A 26,572-nucleotide genomic window follows, 5' to 3' on the forward strand; every position below is an offset into this window, starting at 1 on the left:
ATTTGTTGATGACATTATATTTTGTGGTAATGACTCCTTATGCAAGAACTTTGGAAATGAAATGTGCAAAGAATTTGAGATGTCACTAATCGGTGAGATAAAGTATTTTATAGGTTTACAGATATTGCAAATGAAAGATGAGATTTTCATTACTCAATCCAAGTACATAAAGGAAATCTTGAAGAAATTTGGAATGGAGGACTCTAAACCAGTAAGTACTCCTATGACTACTAACTGTAAATTATCAAAGAATGATGAATCTGCATCTATTGATGAGACACTTTACCAATCTATGACTGGAAAATTGCAATATGTTGTGCATAGTAGACCGGATATAGCACATGCAGTAGGTATTGTAGCAAGATTCTCTGCAGATCCCAAGGAAACCCATATGAGAACAATCAAGAGAATTTTTAGATACCTGAGAGGCACTGAAGATTATGGATTAGTATATGAAAAGAGGAATAATTTTGATTTTAAAGTTTATACTGATGCTGATTGGGTAGGCAACATAGATGACAGGAAAAGCACAAGTGGTGGAGCTTTCTTTTTGGGAGAAAGACTAGTAAGTTGGCTTAGCAAGAAACAAGGATGTATTTCTCAATCTACAACAGAAGCTAAATATGTTGCTACAACATTGAATTGTACCAATATAGCATGGATCAAACAACTGTTGGAAGGTATAAATGAGAAAGTTACCTAGCCGGTAACTATATTCTATGATAATACTAGTGCCATTAACATTTCAAAGAATCCAGTAATGCACTCTAAGACAAAGCATATATCTATAAAGTATCATTATCTCAGAGAAGAAGTTCAAGAGAAGAAAGTTGTGCTGGAATATATCAGTTCAAAAGAGCAATAGAAAACATCTTCACAAAGCCACTGCCAAGGGACACTTTTGAGTATCTCATAAGCAAGTTAGGGGTCCTACCCCTATCTTCTACTCACTGACCGAGTTCGGTGAAAGCATCAATTCGATGAATCTATAGAATATTATGTGTGGATTAATGTTGATTTATGCACTTTAGAAGGTTTTCTAAAGGTGTGCAAGAAAAAGTGAATAGAGACAAGTTGATATGACCGAGACTGAGATGTTCCACAGCAAAGCAAATCACTTCACAGAGGAAGAAATCATGATTTAGTTCTTTTACTTTTTGACATTATTGTCAAAGTGGGAGAAGACTAAATGGTTGACTGCATGGTAAAGCCCTGAATGATGAAAATAAAAGAAGACTAATGACAGGGGGAGTAGATTACATAAATGGAGAAGACTAAATGCAAGTCAACAACTCAGAAGCCTAATGAAAAATGGAGAAGACTTTAGAAGACAATAGATCAAGGATAACAGGAGAAGTCTAACAACAATCTGAATCTGAATCAATTTGAATATCTTGTTGGTATTACCATTTAATTGTTGGTTTTGCCATCAATGCCAAAGGGGGAGATTGTTGGCATTACAGTAAGAAAGATTGTTGATATTCAATAAGGATATTGAGAAGGTTGTTGAAGATTATTGATATAACCGAAGAAGGATGATAACTATCTTTATAACATTATTTTGTCATTAATGTCAAGAAATTGATTATCTGATTCAGTATGATGTTGCCATATCTTGAGAAGATTGATTAGAAGAGAATTAAGATGTCGGTAAAAGACACAGAAAGAATGTGATAAATAAAGAGGAGGAATAAGTTATTCAATGGGCAACTATTACCGAGTTAGACAATGATGAGATCATGATGTTTAGATTGTTTTGATATCCTACATATGTTGTTGATTGTAAGGCTAATACTATACTATGCAACCGAGTAAAGAACCTAGTCGGTAAACCCTAAGGTTATCGATATCGGTTAATGAAGGCGAAATGTCTACCGAGTAAAGTTTAGTATTTACCGAGTTGCAACCGAGTTATGACAGTGCGCATGGGATGGATAAAAGCATTATTTAATGAAGGACAATGATTAGCTGGAGATGTATAAATGATTGGTATGCCATACACGAAGATTGTTAAGGATCTATGGCAAAGGAAAATCGGCAGGAAGATCTACACCGCAGATTGAACCACAATAACCTTATGCAAGTTCCAAGAAGGGAATGCAAGTCCCTAGGTAAGGTAAAATGTTTTCAGATCGGAAGGATACATTGAACCTGGTCAAGTTTGAAGATCTGATGGCTAAGATTGATCATGGGAAATGTGATCAAGGAGATTTAGCGGTTAGCAATTATTTATAAATAAGGAATTGTTAATAAACAATGTATGCAGGCAAGTGTATGCACATGGATGCTACATAGTGATTACCAAGCACAAAAGCTTGAAGACCTATTTGAATAACAGAGTAGAGAGCCCAGTATAGGGACAAGATAGGTCCTATGACTAGATTGTTTTGAGCAAATAAGAATCTGCTTTAGCATTTTAGATGTGAAGTTGCAGATAGATTTTTATTACTGTTATTTTGTAAGTGACAGAAAATCTCTTAACTGAGTGAACTTAACAGTCTTATTTGTAAACCCTCTAGAAAGGTAACATTCTAAGTGAGTGTTTGAAATCCTTTGACAAGGTCACTTCTAACAAAGTGAAGATCTTAACAGATCTGAGGGAAATCCCTTAACCGGGTCACATCTAGCAATGTGTTTGTCATCTTTAACAGGATTTGCTTTTAACCGAGCATAATCTAGAAGAGTATATTTCTTAGTGGGTCCGAAATCCCACAGTGGTTTTTCCCTATTTGGGTTTCCATGTTAAATCTGGTGTTATGAGTGTTATTATGATTATGTGTTCATAAGTTTGCATGTTTAGCAATTTTTGGTTAAGTTGCTGAAGTATAAGTTACCGAGGTTGAATCTGTTGATTTTATGGAAGTTTAAGTTTGTATGATTCACCCCCCCCTTCTCATCTTATTAGTTATTGGCATCTATACTTTACATTTAGTATCAAAACTAACAATGACATCACATACATGGTGTCATTCGGGCCATTAAAGCCGCACAACACCACTGTGAAAAAGTGATGAAACTCATGCAAATCGAAAGGAGATAAAATGCATCATTGTTCATTAAAAAATAAAAAGTATTATGAAACCCTAACGGGAAAAACTATGGCAAAAACAACATACCCGAAAATCATAGATTGTTGAAGGTTTTGAAACAAATCCGAATGTTTTCTCCCACGACCTCCGACCAATTTGAAATGAAAAATGAGGACGAAAATATAGGGAAAAGAGATTAAAACCAAGGTAAAAAACTCCCAATCAGATTATATAAAGGGGCATTTAATAACTTAAGTGCCATTAATAGGTGTGAACCGAGTTTATAAACCCGATTTGCACCTTGGAGCAAAAAGGAAGGAAAGAGGTGTAAATCCCGATTTGCACCAAAATTTCACACTTGTGAAAAAGGAGACAACCATGAGAAAAAACGTGCTTACGATGACAATAATGTCTTGTAAAGCATACATTGAGCATTAAAGCCACAATTGGGCAAAAAAATTGTGGGGTATCCTCAAATTTTCACAATGCGAAAATCGAGGATAACAATTTCATTTTTGCTTTTATTTTTAATATTGCTATTAAAGGACTCAGAACTTGAGGCACTACAACTTGAACCTTCATTAGTCAATTCGTGTTTATTTCATTTCTTTCTTTTTGAATTATTATCATTTTATTATTTGTACTCTCGTGTTTTATATGTCTATAATTACTTTGGGAGATTCATCTTTTTTGCCATAAGATGTTTCATTGTGTGATTGACCTTTGTTGTTTAAGTTCTTATCCTTGTGAATCTAGTTGGGCAACTTCGACTAATAAAGCTTGATTCATCCACTCAAATAATTTGTGACAGACTATATCATTATTTTCTAGGGACGTATTGAGTTAATGAAGACTTAGTAAAATCTATTTTCAAACAAATGGTCAAATCATGATAGGACTAAGCATCAAGTTTAAACACTAGAATAAGCAATCACTTTCTTTCTTTTAGATTAACTTTGTGTTAAATAAGTCTTCTTCTTGTATCTTGGAGATTTTTTAAAATGTGAAATAGTAATATTTAGTTAGCTTGAATAACAAACTTCCTAACAACTACATTATGCTCAACTACATATTTTAAAATATATTAATTTAATAATTTGAATTATTAAAAAAAAATAAAAACAATAAACTATCAACTAAGATTTGACCTAAAAAATTCAATTATTGATTTTAAAATAGATCACTACCATTATGCCATCAAATTTATAATAAAAAATAAAAAATAAAAAAGACAACATCCTCTTTTAATATAATATATAGATTCCTTTAAAAAATTCTAGAGGACTAAATTATGCGATAGGCCTAAGGGTCAAGATGATTGAGATAATGATTTCATTGGTAGGATTGGTGACAAAGGGGATTTTAAATTTGTTGTTTACAAGGTCTTTCTCTTTCATAGTAGGGTACAAAAAGCTTCTTGCACGGACTTAAAACTTCTAAGTGATAATGCAATACCATGTCACATATTCATTCAAAGGAGTTTGATTATCCCCACTTTTTACTCCCTTTTTAATATGAACAAAGCAACCATAATCACATCTCATTCTACAAGCTTAGCTTTTCCACAAATTTATTTGTATAACTGGTATGAAAGCTCATTATTTGTGAAAGCTTGGATCATCGACAACAAGTCCACCTGTCATGGCATTTGACTCCATATCATAGTTTTCAATTAATGTGGAGGGTATATGTTATTTTGCTAAAATAGATGATGATAAAGGCATATGTATTAAACTTACAAAGGGTATATGTTATTTTGCTAAAATAGATGATGATAAAGGCATATGTATTAAACTTACAAAGGCAAGTTGATAAATGCAAATATATGTTTTTTTTATACAATGTATTGAACTTTGTTGATGCTAAATTTATACACTTTGAGTAATATGAGAAGATATGGAGATTTGTAAACCGCCAAGTAGGTTAATGATTAGAACTAAGAAGTGAATTTCTCTCTTCTTTATATTATTGTCAAATTAATCGATGTTTATATAGATGGACATCACGACTCAAGTTAAGCGAGTGTTTCTATATTGGATGGTTGAGGCTTTCTAACATACTAATTTTTTCATACATTTTGAAGAAATTTTTGGGTGGGCTATGTAAATGATTTATATTGATACTTTGCATTATTACGATGGTAGAAGATATCTTAAATGTGGCCGCAACGGTGGAATTTTTTGTAAGGATTTTCTTGAGTTGGCCCAATTTTCTCATAGTAATTTTTATCAAGATTCTTTCTTTAAGACAAAACAATGCATGGTTTTCAAGAAAATCACCTTGTTTTTCAAATTTAGTAGCTCTAGAGACCTACACAATAAAATATGAATGAAAGACATGTTAGAAAACATGAATGCCTTTTTATATCATATCATTATCAGAAACAAAATTTTGTTGGGCATCTCTAAAAGAAGAAGAATTAGTAGTGCAACAAAACTTTATATACTATAGGTGACCGTTGGGCCCCTTAGAGCAACATCTTTACAAATCCTAATATTCATTTTGAATGCGAATTTGTAAGGGTTTCTGACATTGAATGATGTGGAATTTGATTGAGCCCTATAGTGAACACTACTTGAATTGAAAGCTTTATATAAAAATACAATCTAAAGGATTTAAATACAACTCTAAATTTTTTAGAACGTTATACTCTTTTGAAAACCTATAAACCTCAATATTTTTTTCTTGTATTTGTAGATACCCTTGTATAGAAAATAGAGCGCAAATTACAAAAGAAACTCTAGAACCAAGTTAAGAATAAAGCTAAATAGTCTTATTTTGAATTACTATGATTCTCCTTTTACTCGATAAAACATATCATAATTCCTTTATCCAAGTTCATAGCAGTTAAGTGCAAATAAAATAGAAAATATAAAATATTTGATTTGATTACAAGCAATACAAAATCTAATAAAATGAGTAATATAACAATCTGATAAGTTGTGCAAGTCCAATAATCTATACAATAAGAAAAAATGGACATAGTTGTCATACATAATATATATAGTTTATTAGATCTCTGTTTTAATACATCAACTTTTTTCCCTCCTTAATTTGTATTTTTTGATCCACAGACATGAATTCTATGAGTTAAGAGGGGTTAGTGTGCATCGAGAATGAGTTTATTTTAAAATTCAGGTGTTAGCACATAAACTTCATATTTGAAACTTGTATTAAATGTGATTTATGCATCATTTGATGAACCTCACTTAAATTTTTATGTTGAAGGTATTTCAATTATTGGTGATTGAGGTCTAAAAAGAACATTAATTTAATAAAATATCGAATGGGTGGCGTAGTTGGCTAAGGGCTTTAGGTTTTTTCCATATAGGTCCCGAGGTCAATTCTCTCCATTGAAGTTTATTTGGTAGCTGGGTTGTCCAGGCTTGCTCAATCATCCCCAGGGGGAGTAGTAAGAAAAATAATAAACTATTCAATGTGCTTATAAATACAATATTTACACTGGATATGTTTCACTATATGAAATACATTGGTTGACTTTTGCAATTGATGACTCAACTTGTTCAAAAATAGATGCAAGATGATGGAGATAATTTGGACCATTCATTTTTCAACAAGCCAATAAAATAAAATAAAATAAAATAAAACAAAAAAAGATATTGTGCTTCAGACCTTCTTGCTTCCCTTTTATCATCAACACCCAAAACTAAAAATGGTCTCAAAGGTGGCTCAAATTCATCAACATGCACTCACTCACCATCCTTGGTCACAAAACCTTCACCTGGCCTTGCCATCATTAAGAAAGTATTCAGACCCTCTTTCCATTCCTCTCTAACACATTCTCTCATCACCCACTTTGCATCCTCCTTTGTTCCCAACTCCAAACACCAAGGCCAAAAAGATGAAGGCCATATCTGCATTTGTTCTAAATCTGAATGAAGATTTAATATATTTCTCTCCCAAGATCATGTCCACCATGCCAAGGAATTTTGGATCTTCAATTTTGAATATGTGCCTTATGCATTCCTTTGTGATGATACCTTTGAAGATACCTTGTTGCTTTGTAGTCCCTAAAGAAAAAAATGCTTCCATTGTAAACACCTTCCTACCAATCGGTCTCTGAAGACTTGCACTTGATATTTGCTCGATCTACTAAAGGTCATCCTATCCTAAAAGACTCTCCCTTGAAATTCGAGCCTTTGCCAACGATGACAAATTTGTCTTATAGTCTGTCAGTCCCTCCCAATCACTCCGTCCATCCTATCTAAGCGTCGACAAAGTAAGTATTCAGTCAGATTTTAAACCCTTTCCATCCCATCTGCCTACTCTATAGGGTTATTATCCTTACGAATTCCTTGCATTCATCTCACTTGTAGTGTCGACATCCTCTCCTAAGGAGAACACAATCCTTTTCAAATCATCCCACCATTCTTACCTCTCCTCGTTGTCTAATCCACACCCCTAGTTTGAAGCTTTGTCAGCCTGTACATTTCCTTCCCTCAAGATACGAGACAATTCAAAATCTTGAAAATATATTAGAAATTTCAAAATTAACTTGATGTATTTATTAATCTTCCAATTTTGAGCTTCTCATTGGGCCATTGCATTTTACCACTATCTGTGAATCACTCTCAAGGTGAATTTTAGATACACCAATTCGTATAGCTAGCCTTATCGCGAGCAGAGCCGCTTGTGCTTCTGCTTTGTTATTCATTCCATTCTTTAATCTTTGTGCTCCAATGGCTAAGATTATCCATATTCATTTCATGCTACACACTCGACCCTGGATCTTTTGGGTTTTCCTTTGGAAGCACTGTCAAAATTTATCTTCACCTATCCTTAACTTGGTCTCTACCATAAAATCTTTTTCATTGGCATTGAGAGCCATGAACATGCCAAAAGTTTATCAATGTTTAATAAATTAGTTTTGCGATTAAAATTAATTAATAAATTTTATCGTAAATCTAATAAAAACTTTTTTATAAGCAACGATTTGATTTTTAACAAATGTTTTAAAATATACTTTATCAACTTATTTTATTAGACAATAACTTAATTTGTAAAAGAAGATTAAATGATTTAAAAAAAATGTTTAGGAAGACTAATTATAAAATTTGTAAAATTATATAATACGATTATATTATAAAAAAATGCATTATTATATTATAGAATTGTCTTTTAATAGAGTTGTGATTCTAAAATTCAAATAAATAATAGATTATTAAGATTTTTTTTAATTACAATTTTTTAACAATTTTAATATAGTTTATTTTTATTTTTTACATTTTATTAGAAGTATAGTGTTAATTCTTTTAATTCGATTTATTTAAAAAATCTAATTATATTTACCCTCAAATTTATAATTATTTTTATTGTTAATATTAACTTTATCTTTCAATTAATGTTATTATCTCGCTATCCACATCTCTCTTTCTCCCCCAATCTCTCTCTACCTCTATTTATTTTTCTCCCCCTTTCTCTCTTACCCTATCTTCATCTCTACCTCTATCTTCCTCCCAACCTCCTTCTTTCTCTTTCCCTTTTTCTATACTTCTATATCTACGCCACTTTTTTTCTCTCTATCTATATCTATCCACATTTCTTTGTTCATCTCTCCCTCTATCTCTATCTCATCATCTCTACATCATTTTCTATCCCTATATCTTTTTCTCGATACAACATCATTTTTTAAATGACCTACCAATTGATCTATGTACAACAAAAATGCATGTAAAAAACAAACTTAAATTTTCCCTAATTGACCTTCCACACCTCTTTGTACCCATTACACACAAAAACATAATTGCTAATTTATTCTAATAATATAATATTTTAACATAAAATCTTTATGCACAATAAATCAGATTGACTCATGTCCACACCACTTGCTTGCATTAAATACTAGACACATGTTTCATGTATTAATACTTTAATATTTAAACAAGTGCCACGTAGTGGCTAGTAATTGCAACTTTAATTGAATCCTAACCCTAATTAAGTTGTAATCTTATTTGAACCCTGGCCATAATACTAATTGAATGTTAATTATAAATTTAATTGAATCTTGAATTTAATGCATAATAATCTTTAACCTAAATTGAACACTAATCTTAACCTTAACCCTTACCCTAACCCTGTTTTAACTCTAATAAAAGTCTTGTCTCCTAGTTATAACTCTAATCTTAATTGAATTGTATTCCTAACCTCTTTGAATCCTAACCATAATTTAACCTTAACCCTAAATATAATTTAACCCTAACCCTAAATCAGAAGTTTTACCTATAAGCCTAATTGATCCTTAACCTTAACTCCATTTTAACTTTAAACCTAACCCTTGCCCTAATTAAATCCATACCCTAACCATGTTTGAACTATAACCATAATTTAATCTAGACTTAAAAATTTATTTTATAACTTTGATTAGACACTAATTGAATCATAGTCCTAACCTTAATTGAGAGGCTTAGTAAAACTGTTAATTTTATAAATTCATTTAAACAATATTTAATTTTTTTCAATTAAAACTCTTCTAAAGTTTACTATTTATTTGAGAATGTGATTACTGAACAAAAGATAAATTATTTTTTAAAACATTATTATTTTATATTATCTTATATTACTATTTGATTCAATGAAATGATCTTCAATCATAATCTAATCTTATATTTTATTTGTATTATAAAAATGTTAATTTTATATTGTTAATGTTAAAATTATTAGATTATTATTTTTTGTTATTCTAATTACTAATATATTATATTGTTGACTAATTAATAAATGACAAAGAAGAACCAAGGTCCAACGGTGGGTCCAGCGATATTGAGGTGGCTGACATGTGGCAGGTTAGGTGGCGCCTAGGTGGATTTCGAGCGAACCAAGAAGTGCCACTAGGTAGACCCAGGTCTAGTGGCGGGCCCAACTCAAGGTCAGGTGGCAGATTAGGTGGCACCCAACTGATGTGTAGACAAATCAGGAAGTGACACATGGCAGGGGTCTGCAGGCGAATTAACGAGTGAGCAGGTTGGAGATGATCCAATGGCTGCCGTGATACCACAATGGAAAGTTGCGTGAACCTTAATCATCGCGACCCAGCGACAAACCACTAGCGGTGGGCTAGGGCAGGTGGTTAAAGCAGATAGTTAATGTAGACGGTGAAGTGGCGGTGGCTAAGTAACCAAGGACCCTAAAGATCGAGCAGTTGACCTGTAATCTGACGGTTGTCGCTGGACCGCAATGAGAAATAGCTCGACAGTTACCCATCGCGACCCAGCTACAAAGAAGAGCCAGGGTCTGGTGGTGGGTCAAGGTGGATTCCAAGCGAACCAAGAGGTGCCACGTGGCGGAGCTCAGTCCAAAAAATACAAATTAAAGAGTGATTAAAGAAGTATCCAAATTGTGGAGCCAATTTCCGTAAAAAATACAAGCACGAGGATTGCTAGCGTAGGAAGAGTGCTATTTTTTTAAGTCTAGAGGTTAAAGTGATTAAAATTAAATATTTTAATCATAGTTAATTAAATGTAGAGTTGCACTGAACAAAGTGAAGAGTCATAACCCTAAAAAATGTAATGTATATGTGTGAAATCAAGACCGATAAAAAAAGGGAATTAGGAAGAAAGAGAGGAGAGACTCTAGATAATATTGTACTATTTCAAAAACTTAATTTTATTGCTTGAAAATAAATTAAATTAATTTATATTTTATAATTTAATTTCTTTACAATTGCGCCTACGGATGCTACTAGCCTATATATATATAAAAAATTGAGAGATATCGAGGCTTTCATTTCAAAATTTAACTTAAAATTAATAAATTAATAGATGAAAGCCTAGATATCTCTCAACTTTTTTTATATATATTTCTATATATATAGGCTAGTTATATTATTATTCATATTAATATATATATTTTTTTGATTGATAACATTTGTATTATATTGCTTAGAATAGAAAAGTATTACATCCAAAGAGCAGATAGACTATCTGCAACACAAAGGGGTCACTCCCCTACTACGAAAAGGAACCCAAAAAGCACCATCCCACCATGACCCACAACCACAAAAAGGGTCGCATACATATACAAAAAACCACACATTAGACCCCACCCAATCCAAACCTAGCTACGAAACCACCCCAATGCCTCTTCTCTTGAGAAATTGGGGATACCCCTGCTGGGTCCAGCCTCCTGTGTCACACTCCCTCCACCTGGCACCGTTCTTAGCTTGCTTCCACACAATGACCTACGCTCCACCACCTTCGCCGATTTCATTGGAAGTTGATGCCGAACCAAAGGCCTCCCAACCTCGTCCAGAGGGGCCTCGGACCGAATGGGAGTCACCTTCTCGCGGATCTTAACACATTCAGTCAGCCCCAACTGGCGAACAAAGTTCACAATCTCAACCCAGCCCTTCCTTGCGTCCTCCTGCAAAGCAACCGACTGAGAAGCCGACCAGATGACAAAAGGCTGCAGCTCCCCAATGACCACTCCAATCCTCCTGCTCGGGCCTGCCTCCATCTTTAGCCCCTCGCCAATGACAACTCGGGCCACCACTTCCTGCAAACCTCCTGCCCATTTGGGTCTTAACACCAGGGAAGTAATCCATTGCACTTCCTCTACCGACTTCCCCACCTGCAAGGCCAAAGTAGTAAAGAGCAACGAAATGTCAAGATTTGTTCTCGACTGCCAATCCTGAGTTAGGAATTCCTCTCCAAACAGCAACCTAATTGCCCTCTAGAAATTGTCTCCATCCACTCTGAAGATGTTCGTTAGCCTAATCCTCGAGACCAACCCACGAAACGTAGGCAATTGTCCATTTGATTCCAATGAAAAATTCGCTTCCATCCTTACGCTCTACTGCAAAAAATGAAACCCTGAACACTCCGCCTACCACCGTGCAGTCACCACCAAATGCCAGGAATCAAAGCACAAAGGCCTTTAAAGCCGCCTCCATCACATGTCATGAGTACTTCACACACTTCGTTGAAATCTAAACATCATCACCAGTCACTCACATCGCTTGCCTCCATCATCAACCATCACCGAAAGGCCACTTGCAGTAAATTTGTAGAACACACACCACGAGGAACATAAATTCCACAGAATCATGGCTACGAATGGTCATTTCAAATCAAGCTTGGGTTCACTTTTCTAAAATAAGCCTTCTACTCAAAATCATAATCAAGAGGACTACAATTTCTAAAGTCCTCAAACAAACTAAACATATTTTCCAAGGAGCCATTCGCTCCCACATTGGAAAGTTTGTCAGCTTCCAAGTTTGCTTCCCGAAGGACACGAGTCACCTTAAAATCTTCAAAATCGTTCAGCAAAAGTTGCATTCTATGCACCTGCTTGTCTAAAAGCCACGCTTACATTAGCCCTCGAGCTATCCCATTCACCACAACCTGAGAGTCACTTTCCAAATGAAGTTTCTTGACCCCCAATTTCCCAGCCATTAGGATAGCTTCTAACACTGCATGACATTCAGCAACGTTGTTCGTTCCATCCACCAATCTCTTAGCACCAATGGCCAGAGTGTTGCTCCGATCATCTCGAGCAATCACCCCAACACCCGAAGCCCCTGGGTTGCCCCTCGATGCGCCATCAAAATTAATCTTAATCCACCCCTTCTCAGGCGGAGTCCACTATGGGATTGGTAGGCCCTTACTTTGAAGATTAGCCCTCAGTAGCCCATTAACAGGCCTGAATTTGACCAGAGGCCAACTTGACAAAAAACTAGCATCAAACTGTGAAAAAAGAGTCTTGGCTAAATTCACATGAGAGGCAGCATTAGAAACCAGTTCCGAAATGGCCCTCTCCAATCTAAACAAAAACCGCTTACAATTTTCCGCTTTTCCTTCAAACACTCTTCGGTTTCGCTCCTTCCAAAGTTCCCATAAAACAGTAGAGGGCAAAATCTTCCATATGGCGGCAAAGATAGAAGTCTTACCCAAAACTGGCCAAGATTCCAACCAATCACACAAGTTCCCAGCCATAGGGCCCTTCCAATTCAATCTCTGTAGCCCAAAAAGCCACGCTTTCTGAGCGAATTCACAATTTAGCAGAAGATGGTCCACATCCTCCTCCGCCTTTTCACATAGCACACAGCGAAAAGGGCTTGCAAACCCCATTTTCCTCAGACGATCTCCAAAGAGAATCCACTTATTGCCAGCTAGCTAAGAAAAGGCTCCAACTTTCGGAAGGCACGCATTGTTCCAACACACCTTAGATTCCCACTCCTTTGTCTTGACATCGCTTTCCAAAAGAGAGACTCCCACTTTCACAGAGTAGCAACCACTCTTGGACCCGCAATAGACAATTTCATCCTCCTCCCTTGAGAACGAGACTTCACGGTTTTCCAGGATCTTGCTCAGATATCTTTCCTCATCTACCCCCAAATTTAAAACCCGAGGGTCTTTCCATCCCCATCTCTGTCCCAACAAGGGCATATCTTGCGACAAAAAATTGCCCACCTTTGAGCCCCAAACCCGACAAGTCTTTAAAACTATTTGCTGGGGGGCCTGGGACTCCAATGATGGATGACCATCCCAGGAGTCCTGCCAAAAGTTCGCCTTACGCCCATCACCAATACACCAAGAAAGGTGATTTGTGATCAGGCTCCTACAACTCACCAAAAAGTTCCACAAAGCCGACTCTCTCGGGGGATCTTTCACTGTAAGAATCCTTTCCTTTTCCCTACTATCCAAATATTTAGCTCGTAGAATTCTGACCCATCTCTGCTCCGGTTTACTATACATTTGCCATACCAACTTAGCCCCCATGGCCTCATTAATAAGCCTCCAATCATGGAGCCCCGCCCCTCCCCCACCTTTGGGTTTACAAACTCTGTCCCATGCCATGAGCGAAACTTTCTCCTGTTCCTGATTTACATTCCACAAAAACTTTCTCATCTTCTACTGCATACTCTTGATGATCGAGCCTGGGAGTTTGAAACAAGCCATTGGGAAAATTAGCATAGCCGATACAACTGACTTCAGCATTAGAATGCGACCAGCCAAAGAAAGCCACTTACTCTTCCAGCCCTCCATCTTAGCTTTACAACCATCTAGCAACCCTTTCCAAATGTCAGTCTTACCTGCTCCAGCAAAGAGTGGCATACCAAGGAACTTACCAGGCAGTTGGCCAATCATAATCCCAAACAATCTAGCAATAGCTCTCTGAGACCAACATTCCGTATGGAAGAAAAAGATCTCCGATTTGAGCCAATTTATTTCCTGACCAGTGGCCCAAGTAAATCTGTCCAAAACTTTCTTTATAACCGAAGCCTCGTGCATAGAAGCAACACCGAAAAGACAGGTGTCATCAACAAACTGAGAATGAGTTGTGGAGTCCACCCCTTGGGCAATCTCAATACCCTTCCACAACCCTTGATCTCTCTTGCGAGCAATCGACCGTCCAAGAACTTCAGCCATCAAGATAAAGAAAAAGGGGGATCCATATTAATATTTTTATTATTAGGATATTTTTATTTTAAACATTATATTATTATTTTATAATTTTTATGACTATATTAATAATATTTTATATTGTATTATGTTATTATTCTATATTTGTTTTAATCTCGTTATGTTATCAAAATTTAATAATATTAAATTAGGTGAGCATAATGTTAACCTAACCAACTAAGAGATTCATGATAGTTATCTTGTAACATATATCAAATAAAAAAAAAATGTACTAATAATAATAACCATAATATATTTCAATAAACACTATAAACACAATAAAAGATTTGATGGCAAAAAAATAATAATTTCATACTTTATAAAACTTTTATGGTCTAAATACGGTATCATTGCTATGAAAATCTCTTTCATTCATTAATTAAATGAAATACTCCTACAATTATTATTAAAAAGGATCTCAATTATCAGGTCCTTTACCTGCAATTATTAATTCCTTCCCCTCAATAAGACGAAAATCATCTAAGAAGGAAGCGCCCTTGAATAGAAATGGGAGAAAAATTTGTCAGACTGTGAAGGTGGGGACAGGGAGTTTTACGGCCATAATAACGAGCTGACAAACCCCCGGGAGGACTAAGATGGAGACTGGTAAAAACCTTTTCTGTTCTTTAAAGATGGCGGGAAGAAATTCGCCAGCAACAATTATTCCTACCCGGGAGATTCGCTTTGGACCGCATACGCGGATTAACGAGCGCGCATCTCCAAATTGGTGCTCAATTGACGCAAGTCGAGGAAAATTGGAGGCTCACAGTATGCGGTAACCCGTGAATGCTCTATATTGTCCGTTCCCTACTTTCCCTGTGTCCGCTAAACTTTGTTCCCCTTTTTGTAATAATAATATCAATTGGGCAACCCCAGAGAAAGGCGGAAGAGGAACACTGAGACTAGAGTTAATGCCGCCAACCCTTGATTCACGTGATTTGTTTTCAATTAATTTCTCTCTTCATTCATGTCGAAGTATAGGTAGTTTATCCATCTATCAGCCCGTAAGTAGTGTGGGTATGAGCATTGGGATGTGCGCACTGTGCAGACAGTGAGGGCTGAATCCTCACTACCTAGTTTCTCTCAATGCAATGCCTTATGTAGCGGGGCTGAAAGTTGGAGTTGTAAAAACTGAAATTTAGTAAGAGCTACTCCCACAGTTATGATGGTTTGGGCCAAGCTAAGGAAGTGGTGTAGCTTATTAGCATTAGCATTGTGGGCAGTTGCCATGGGGATTTGCCAAGGAGCCCTGGTAATCAACTTCACTCAGACTCCGCACAACCCCACTAATGTGAGGGATGCGTTTTTTAGATATACTGTAGCAGACGAGAGAGGTAGAAATCCCTGTGAGGATAAGGATATTAACTGCACCTTCACATGTCAGGTTAGCGCTTTTTACTCCTCGGTTGTGTAAGTTTTTAATAGAGAACTCAAAACTGTTATTTTTTTTTGCATTGGAGACTTGGTACTGATAGTTGTTCCCGCTACACTCACTTGGGCTGTCTCACCCATTGGCTTCATTTATAGCTCCTGTAAACATAATGAATAGGTTTTAAAACATACCATCTCGTCTGTCATTTGGAGGCTTTTAATCTTTGTAACTGGTGAAGCAAGCTGGAAAACAGTTGGGTTAAATGCTTAGAGCTCTACGAGTGAAAATTTTACAGCTCGGTTTCGGGGTCATTTCCCAGTGGGCGTCGAGAAACGGAGTTATCCTATTATACAGGGCTTCCTGCCATTCGTTTTTGCCACTCGCTAGACAAAGTGAGCTCTTATTATCATCAGAAATGGGGTGTACCACGTGTGAATTGCGTTCTTGAGGGTTTTACAGCATTACCCAAGAATAGGGTCCCTATTCAATGACCGTCATCTTTGGGATAATTGAGGCAATGGGTTAAATGATCTAAAAATCGTGATTCATTTTATTATTCTTTTGTTGAGAAGTTCAAAGTTTCTTTCTCACTTTCAACCTCAGAAGAGTAATTTACCCCTCCCCCACTTAAAAACATAAAAAATAGGCGAACATAAAATTTGCTGAGAGGAGACGCTATATAGCTTATTGCTACAGAACACAGTTTTCTTGCAACTGTTTTTAGTTAGTAGCTACATTCTGCTACTCGCGTTGGCTATTATCTGCATGTACAAATAAAAGTATGTTTCGCCACTATTCTGAAAGTAGGCTAGTTAGGCCGAGTCAAAGCTAATTCGGAGACATCTAACTAGATGTAAATCTCCCTCAGAATTATTATTTTTTTCCTCTAGAATATTTGAATTGTATTTAGTATATGATTCTGTACTAAGTGTACTTAATGGGTTTAATGTGATTTATCACTGGTTTAGTTTACAGCTAAAGTCACATGAATCTGGCCTGGGAAGGTCGTAATAAACTGAAGAGTATGAGGAATCAGCTGTATAGAAGTAAAATAGAGAAAATTAGGTAAAATGCTAATCCTCTCAAATTCTAAATATATATTTTATGTATTGCCGCTGTTAAAAGAAGGGTGTGAACAAAACAACACATCCATAAATGCAAAGTTCTTATCCATGCATCATAGTGAGAAGCTATAAAATCAATCTCGAGAAGTGGAACTCCTATACTCATGTTTGGAAACAACGTGTTCTTGCATTTGACGGCATTGCGGATTTGCTTTCTAATTGTCTGTGTATGCTTAGCCATCTCAAGTCTCTACCTCAAAATTCTATACCCTCTGTCCCTAGAATTCATTCTGATAGCGTATTGCCCTTGGCTGCTCGATAGCATTAGTGTTCTTACTTGCTTCCAATTGTGTTGAAGACTACGGGATACAAATATTAAATCCTTTTTTTTGTGCTTTTGGAGTGAATGTAGTCTAATAGGCTGATTACAGTTATAAAAGGCTGATTACAAACATTATCCTCAAAGTGGCAGTAATGTTGGGACGATGACATCATCTGTTTAAGGACACTCAATGAGGGAAGCCATTGCTGTCCATTCCATCTTAGTTGATCATTGTTCTACTGGGGATCTGATCTATAAGCAATTTCATGTAAAAGTTTCTCTTTGTCAACTTATTCATCAAAAGATGCTAAAGGAAAATAGAGCATATTTTTTATTGCCCAAAACTCTTTGTACAAGCATCTTAGATAATATACTGTCATCTATCCGTCTGGAGCTAGATAATAATTAAGGGGGAATGACCATCGGTTCTATATTTTCTAACGATTTCTCTGGTATATATATAAAATTTACCTTCTGATGATAAAAAATAACTTTGTTGCTAAGTATCAAGTAGTTCCTAAGTCAATGGAAGTTGAAAAATCAATCAAAGTGGATACTTATTCCAGAAGTACCACTTCTTACAAGTTTTTAGTAATGGTAAAACAAGGGTTATGTTTATTAAACTTTACATTTACTTATTGTAGGACACCCTATTATTAATTTAGAGGTCTAACATCTAATGCTAAATCAATGTCTAATATCTAATGCTAAATCAATCGTAAGTAATCACACCAAAATTACATAAAAGCTGAAACGGTAAATGTAAAAGAGAGAATGTGCTTAGTTCTATGTTGATGATGATGATTGTGCTGGATCTCATGCCCGGTGATCAGAATCAGGATTCTAGAATTGTATCTGCACCTGTCAAACTGTGATAAATAGGTGCTAGGCCACACCCATGGTTTAGTCTTTGGACGCCTTTGCTTCTAGCAGATCTGTCTGCTGCTAAAATTCTCTTGATATCGTGTTTGCCTTTCCTATACTTGTATTTAAGATAAATGGGGTGTGAAAAGCACCTTGGGTTTTGGCTGTGTTCAGAGGGAAGTATGAAGCTTCATTGGTAATGATATTAACCCCTTTGCTGATTTACAATGATTGAAGACATGTGAGACATGAATGTGAATTGTCTGGATGATGTGGTGTTATGATTCTGATGCAGAGGTGCAAAGAATTCTTTCTAATGCATTCCAATAATACTTCCCACTGTGCCCTTAAATAAAAGACCCTTGGTGCTCAATTTGAGATGTATGTCACGTAGGAGGAGGGGAAATGTGTTTGGATTAGGACTTGGCCATTGGTGATTCATAAACTAGAGAAAGCTAAGCCTTACTACTGGTATCACATAAATATTGTTATGAGGGATTAATGAATTGCACCTTCTAAGCAAATCAGTAACAAAGAACTAAGGAAAATGAGAATCACAATCACCATAAAATAAGGACTTAGGGTTTTAACCTGGAAAACACTAATTTTAGGAGAAACTCTAGCAATAGGGAAGATAAATGCCCACTTTACACTATCTTCGAAGGGGAGTACAATCTTAAGCTTCTTGGACACACAACTAGCCTGAAACCAAATTATGTCTGTCCCTAAGATCTCTACAACTACTCACCCATTCAGTAAGCTCTGTTATCTTGCGTATGACATTATATTGAACCTATTAACTCATAGGGTAAATTTCAAACCTTTTTAGTTTAAGTAAATTCTATGTTATGTGTGCAGTGCTTACTTTCCTTTAAAAACTGAAATGTGTAGGGTAAACAAGCAGTGCTAATCTAATGAATAATAAGAGTTGGGAGTAAGAATGATAATCTAGGCCATGAAAAAGACAAAGGAAGATACAATGTTGTCCCTAGATCATTGTTTGGAGTAGAGCAAGTTTTACTGGATTGGCAGACAATTGTAGTAGTGTGATATAGGAAATCAAAAGCAAATTGTGTGCAAAAATTGTTAGGGTTTCAAGCAGATCCGAAGCAAATATGAACTAACAATTATATGCAGATTTAAATACAAAAGATAAAGAAATAAAACAGGACATAGATAACACAAAGATTTAACGTGGTTCACCCAGAATGGGTTACGTCCACCATACACAGTCGTCCAATCTTTCTTATTATCCAACAAAAACAGTACATCAACCTTACAATGCCTTAAGCATCCCAGCCGCTTATAACATGTGTTTTTAGGGCAACAAACAAAGTTGGTCTTTTTAGGGTTTTATTACAATGTTCGTTTTCATCAACGAAAAACGGCAAATTTTTTTTTTCTCGGGGGCGACCCCGACGAGGATACGTGCTGAGTGTACAATACTTTGCTTATCAGTCGCCATATTTCAACAAAAATATGGCAAGTTGCAATAAAGATTGCTACAACTTGGTCACGACCATATTAGTGTTGTAGCAAACTAATACTAAAGAGATAGTGTGTAGAAGTGAGAGAAAAAGGAACGTGAATTGAACGTTGAATTTCACATTAGACACCATCCAATGTGGTAGCAATTGTATGACCATGTGGTGTCCTTTGTGATTCAAGATTCGAAAGTTCATGATGGTGATTGTTTTAGAGTGGTGGTGTCCTTTGTGATTCAAGATTTGAAAGTTCTACAACTAATGTATGTTCTCCTGTTGTTTGTTGATATGCTTGCACATTTTGGAGATGAGATCGCTATAAGAAGATCGTCTGGCTGAAATCTATGATGGACAAGAAAAAAATGTGACTACATGGGAGTATGCATAGGTTAGACCCTTGTGGTTTATTTAGCCTCAATCTGTAGTCTATGTGAAATATCAAGTGGGTGCTGGCCTAGCTGAAAATAAGTATTAAGAGAATTCTTATAATCTATCTTCCTAGAGTGTGTTGAGTGGTCTATGAATGGAGGAATAAAGAGGTGATGGATTGCCAAGATGCTAAGGGTTTTGGAAATGGACAAGAGTGGGGATACAAGTTTTTCAGATATGGACAATGGTGAGGGAAGTTGCAGAAGCTATGGAGGAAGGTACAACAAGTTGGAAAATGAAAAGAAGAAAACTTCAAAAGAGTTCACAAAGAAGTTCACAAAGAGAATAGCAAAAAAAAGGGAGAATTTTAAATATGGAAGAGAGAAATAAAAGAGATCTAAAGAGATTCTAAGAGAGATAATAAGGCTCAATATAGCTTATTTATGGAGTTGGCGCATGGTAGCCATTCTAAATTGCAAAAGTGTGTAAAATCCCTGACTAAGTTTGACTGCAAACGAATTATATTTCTGTAAAAAACCTCTATCTAGGTTTGAATGCAATTAATTATTCTGTAAAATGTCTGACTAAATATGATTGCAAATAAATATCCATTTCCAGAGTGAACTAACCATCTATATACTGAGGGTTTGTGTATTTTCTGTGCAGTTTCTAATTGCTGTTCATGTCTGTCTCCAATTCTCACTGTACAATTCCGTTAATTATCTTGGGGTTTTATGTCTAATACTTCAGAAATATTGAATACGAATACTTCAGAAATATTGAATACGAAGAAGGCAACAGTGATATTAAATACAGGAAGTCTAATATTCCAAACATCGCCAAACTACATTCATTATTCTTGAAAGCATTCGGAACAATGCACCTGATGGTTTTCGTGTTGCTGTTGGCGTCTGGCTCACATACTGAGGGTGTTCGATGATGCTCCGCTCTCACCGTTAGCTTCCTGGTTTTTCTGTACAATTCTCCGTGTATGTCTGTTATGGGCAATGTCTCTGTTCTCCTTGAAACTGCCCAAATCGGCCTGCACTTCGTAATGACTTTTGGAACTATGAAATGCTTCCAGAACCCTCCACCAGTTGGTGATGACTTCCGTTACCTATCGCGTCCAGAGTTACTCCCTCGTGCACTCCGTCTTCCGTGAACAGCGTGCCTTTGCTGTGAGTGCTTACTTCCAATAGGCCAGATGAGCTGGTGAAAGGAATTATTCTCCCATCGAATGCCCTACGGACTTTCTCTCTTCCTTCCAATTTATTCCATGCCATTCTTCATCTGTGTGAGACCTTATGTAAGGATTGAAGGATGTGAGATTCCCGTAAGAAAATCCCTTAAGAGCCCAACTGCTCGTGATTAACAAAATTAATCAACAATGAATAGTTAGCTTTAATTAAGCTTTATTGGAAAAACATTTAACTATTTAACTATTTTTATAATATATTAGTCAATATAAGAACTAATATAGAATAAGAAAAGTTAAATTATTTCATAATTATAAATTTATTTCATAATTAATACTAATTAGTATTAATTTTGACGGGACATCACAGTCTCCCTTGCCTCGTGTTGCTTGCCCTTAAGCAACTCCAAAACGCGTTCATTCTCCCAGGTGGCATCATCCTGAGGTAAGTTTTTCCATTTAATGAGATATTCCGGGATAGTTCAGTTCCGTAGTTGCCTGTCTCATGTGTCTAGGATGACTTCTGGAATCATTTCAAGTTTCTCTTCATCGTTTAACGGAGGTAAATCTTCGGAGACAGACACCTGCTGCCCCAAGGCTTTCTTGAGACAAGATACATGAAATACATTGTGTATCCTGCAATCCCCTGGTAAATCAAGTTCATAAGCTACTACACCAACTTTTCGAACTATCTGATAAGGACCATAGAATCGGGGTTTTAACTTTTCAGACCCACTACGTTTGAGAGAAGATTGCCGATAAGGTTGTAACCTGAGAAATACCAAATCACCCACGTCAAAATGGCGTTCAACACGTTTTTTATCTACGTAGAGTTTCTGTTGATTCTGAGCACATTGCAGATTTTCTTTAAGTGCCGACAAAATTTCTTGGTTTTCTTGAAGCCAATCACGAGATTTTGGTACATTACTTTGCTCAAAAACAAGGTCCAGGAAAGAGGAAACATCATAGCCATATAATGCTTTGAAGGGTGACATACCAATTGACATATGGAAGGTAGTATTATAGCAATATTCACCCAAATACAACCACCGTACCCAAGCCTTCTGGTGACCAGCGACATAGTTACGTAGGTAACCTTCAATCCATTTGTTCACTATTTCTGTCTGTCCATCGGATTGTGGATGATAGCTGGTGCTATGATTCAACTTTGTACCTGTTAACTTGAAGAGCTCCCCCCAAAATAGGCTCAAAAATTTGCTGTCTCTATCACTGATTATAGTCTTTGGCAAACCATGTAATCGGAAAACCTCTCTGAAAAATAGCTCTGCAACATGTACTGCTGTAAATTCTGTAGTGATAGAAAAAAAGTGAGCAAATTTAGTTAATCTATCAACCACGACAAATATACAGTCTTTAGCTTGGGATTTCGGTAAACCTGTGATAAAATCCATGGATATACTTTCCCATTTCTGATTGGGTATATGTAGTGGCTGTAATAAACCGGCAGGATACGTTTGTTCTGCTTTATTTTGCTGGCAGGTGGTGCATTCCTTGACATAGCGGAGGACGTCGTTTTTTAAGCCTTTCCACGTGAACCTTTCTCTGACTTGACGATATGTTTTGAAGTACCCAGGATGCCTTGCTAGAGGAATATCATGCATAGATTGAAGGATTTTTTCTTTTAACTTCGATCCTGGAGTTAAATAAATCCTGTCCTTGTAATAGATAACATCATTAACAATTTTGTATTTATCATCCTGTATATTACCATCTAGCAATTCACATGTAAAAGAATCCTTGGAATACTCGACCAACAATAAAGATTTCCAATCAGCTGTTACAACAGATAAAGCATTGATTTCAGGTCTTCTAGATAAAGCATCGACAACTACATTATTTTTACCTTTGACATATTCAATCTCAAAGTCATACGCTTGAATTTTACTAACCCATTTCTGTTGCCTGTCATTTAAATCTTTTTGACCCAAGAAATATCTCAAACTATTATGGTCAGTTTTCACCACAAATCTGCTACCAACCAAATACTGCCTAAATTTTGTCAGTGCATGCATGATTGCCAACATTTCTTTATCATAGATGGAATATAATTTCTCAAGTTGATTAAGTTTCTTGCTTTCATAAACTATAGGGTGTTTGTTTTGCATTAAAACTACCCCTATTCCATCACCAGAAGCATCACATTCTAACACAAAAGGTTGATTAAAATCTGGAAGAGCAAGTACTGGACAAGAACTCATTACCTCTTTAAGCTTCTCAAATACTTGTTGAGCTCCCTCAGTCCATCTGAATGCCCCCTTTTTGGTAAGATCTGTCAAGGGTGCCCAAGCTGTGAAAAACCTTTAACAAATCTCCTGTAATAACTGCATAACCCAAAGAAACCCCTTAGTTCCGTAAGGTTCCGAGGTGGTGGCCAATCCAAAATGGCTTTTATCTTTTCTTGATGAACTTGCACCCCTGTTGCACTAATCATATGCCCTAAATACAAGATTTCAGTCATTCCAAATTCACATTTAGACGCCTTTGCATACAGAGATTGTGATTCCATAATATCCAGGATTATATCAATATGTTTCAAGTGTTCTTCCCAAGTTTTGCTATAAATCAGTATATCATCAAAAAATACTAACAAAAATTTTCTTAACTGTTTGTTAAAAATATGGTTCATACAAGATTGAAATGTTGCCGGAGCATTGGTTAGACCAAATGGCATTACCAGGAATTCGTAGTGACCATAATGACAACGGAAAGCAGTTTTATGAATGTCTTGTTCTCTTAACTTAATCTGATAATACCCTGATCTCAAATCAATTTTAGAAAAATAAATAGCACCATGCAATTCATCCAACAATTCATCAATTCGAGGAATTGGATACCTGTTTTTGATTGTCTTCTTGTTAAGAGCTCTATAATCAATACACATTCGAAGTGTTCCATCCTTCTTTTTGACCAACACTACAAATGAAGCAAAAGGACTAGAACTAGGTCTGATATGTCCCATATCTAGTAACTACTTAATTGCTTTTTCTATTTCATCTCTGAATGTTTTAGGGTGTCTATAAGGGGTAGTAATCACTGGTTTAGCCCCTTCTTCTAATTCAATAGTATGTTCAAAACCTCTATCAGGTGGGACTCCTGGAGGAATATCACTAAAAACCACATGATGTGCATCTAATACTGTTAGCAAATCATTTCCATAGGATTTATATTCAAAACCTGATACCTTATTGGAGATTAAACATTGACCATGCCACATCTCCATGTCGGAAGATAGCTTCCATTCTCTTCACACTGACGATCTTGGGGCCACTGTTAGACATACCGCGAAGGACGACCTTCTTATCTTCAATTTTAAAAGAGAATTCCATTCTTTTAAAGCTCTGTGTATATTCATCTAATGTTTCCATCCACTGTATGCCCAAGATAACATTAGTATCAGCTAGATCAATCACATAGAAATCATCAGTAACAGTGTAATTGGCAAGAGTAATATTTAGTTTAGGAACTTTATGAGTGCTAGACAAATTAGTTCCACTTGCTACTTTAACATCAAATCCCTCATGTTTTTCTGTTTGCAAACCACGTTTTTCTACGAGTGCTGCATCTATAAAATTGTGAGTAGAACCGCTATCAAGCATAACAATTACCCGCTGTCCATTCAAAACTCCTCTAACCCTGAAAATATTATAATGAGGGGTTCCTATCATGGATGCTATGACTCCTTCTCCTTGTTTAGTACCTGTTTCTGACTCAGTAGTCTGATGTGTTCGTTCTATGTTAGGATCAACATTTTCTTCATCCTCACTGTCAGACATAACCTTAATATAATGAATTTTCCCCTTCCCTAAACATCTGTGCCCCGGTTGCCATGCTTCTCTACAACTGAAACAGAGTTTTTTCCTTCTGAGTTCTTCTCTTTCCTCCTTATCTATCTTGTTTCTAGGGAATTCATCTTTGTTGCGAGGTTGTTTGTCTTTTTCCGGTTTAGGGGGTGGTCCTTTGTTAAAAATTTTTCCTTTTGAAGATGGTTCTAATTCTCTTGCCTTTTTGACAGCTGTTTGTAAAGTAAGGGGGTTTAAGGATTTCACCCACCCTTTGAGGGAATCAGACAATCCGTCTATAAATATCACAATCTTGTGCCTTTCAGAAATTTCAGTGACTCAAACTGCCAATTTTTCAAATTCAGAGATATATTGTTCCACAGTTCGCGTTTGCTTAAGTTGAGTCAGATCCTTAAGGTGTAGTTCAGGATCCATAGAATCAAACCTATCAATAAGTTTCTCAGTAAACTCAACATAAGTGCCTATCAAATTGTGGCCCAAAGTTATTTGCCCATGATGCCACCATTCATGTGCTATATCGTCAAGGTGTAATGCAACATATTTAATTGCCTCCTCTTCCAACATAGGGTTTAATTGGAAGTAGGTATCTAATTTTTGCACCCAAGTCCGAGCAGTTGTTTTACTTGTTCCGTCAAAATAAGGAATGGACATTTTTCCAATTTTCCTTTGCAATTCACTGTTATTCCCTCTCTGTCCTTGTGGCCTATGTTTCATTCTGACATCTAAATATTCTCTAAAGGTCATTGTTGATCGGAATTCTTCACCGGAATCTAACCAATCCTGATGTATTTCTGCCTGTATTTCTCTTATTGTTGGTTCATTTTCTGGTCCTTGGTTTCTAGTAGTAAATGTGGGCATAAATGGTCTAGCTGTTTCTGATCTCGTTGGCTGATTATTAACTGATTGTTCATCTCTATTCCCATTGTTTTGATGCTAATTATTTTGTCTTCCATTATTTTGATGCTGTTTAATATTATTAGCCATAAACTAGGTCATCAAGTTGGTCATTCTATTAACATTATCCTGCATATCTTGCTGACTTCTGATCAATGCAGCTAATAAATCCCTATTGTTATCCGGGTCTCCCATGTTGGTTTCAAAAATAAATTCCTTGTTTGTTTCTGTGTGGCTATCTTCAATTTCAAATGGAATTGATGAACTATTCTGTGCTAAAGGAGAGTTTGTAAACCTATTTTGATGGGCTCTAGTACTTCGGAAATTATAATTTCCTTGGTGCATAATCAACTGTGTAAATAAATTTTCATGCAATCTCGATACCCTACAGGCTGGTAGGACACAAAAGCTCTGATACCATTGTAAAATCCCTGACTAAGTTTGACTGCAATCGAATTATATTTCTGTAAAAAACCTCTATCTAGGTTTGAATGCAATCAATTATTCTGTAAAATGTCTGACTAAATATGATTGCAAATAAATATCCATTTCTAGAGTGAACTAACCATCTATATATTGAGGGTCTGTGTATTTTCTGTGCAGTTTCTAATTGCTGTTCATGTCTGTCTCCAATTCTCACTTTACAATTCCGTTAATTATCTTGGGGTTTTATGTCTAATACTTCAGAAATATTGAATACGAATACTTCAGAAATATTGAATACGAAGAAGGCAACAG

General features: G+C 36.0%; 2 protein-coding genes across 8 annotated transcripts in view; one reads left to right on the forward strand and one right to left on the reverse strand.

Moving 5' to 3' along the window:
• Positions 1-13,897: 13,897 nt before the first annotated feature.
• Positions 13,898-14,416, reverse strand: LOC131050447 (uncharacterized). The gene has a single exon (XM_057984933.1). The coding sequence runs from the start codon at positions 14,414-14,416 to the stop codon at positions 13,898-13,900; it is 519 nt and encodes a 172-aa protein (XP_057840916.1).
• Positions 14,417-14,926: 510 nt separating this feature from the next.
• The window catches only part of LOC131069102 (uncharacterized), a 156,250-nt gene continuing 144,604 nt past the window's right edge, over positions 14,927-26,572 (forward strand). For 5 of the 7 annotated variants that reach the window (XR_009112232.2, XM_058004737.2, XM_058005701.2 and 2 more), the window contains exon 1: positions 15,271-15,833. Coding sequence is in view for 5 of the 7 variants with exons in the window: in XM_058004737.2 (XP_057860720.1) it covers positions 15,612-15,833 (222 nt within the window). In the remaining 2 variants the exon portion in view is untranslated. Of the gene's footprint in view, positions 15,248-15,270; positions 15,834-26,572 lie in introns of those variants that run through there. The other 2 variants (XM_058007652.2, XM_058009025.2) reach the window with 2 other exon arrangements.

This window comes from Cryptomeria japonica, chromosome 3, assembly GCF_030272615.1.
Source record: "Cryptomeria japonica chromosome 3, Sugi_1.0, whole genome shotgun sequence".
In the NCBI taxonomy this organism is placed as follows: domain Eukaryota; kingdom Viridiplantae; phylum Streptophyta; class Pinopsida; order Cupressales; family Cupressaceae; genus Cryptomeria; species Cryptomeria japonica.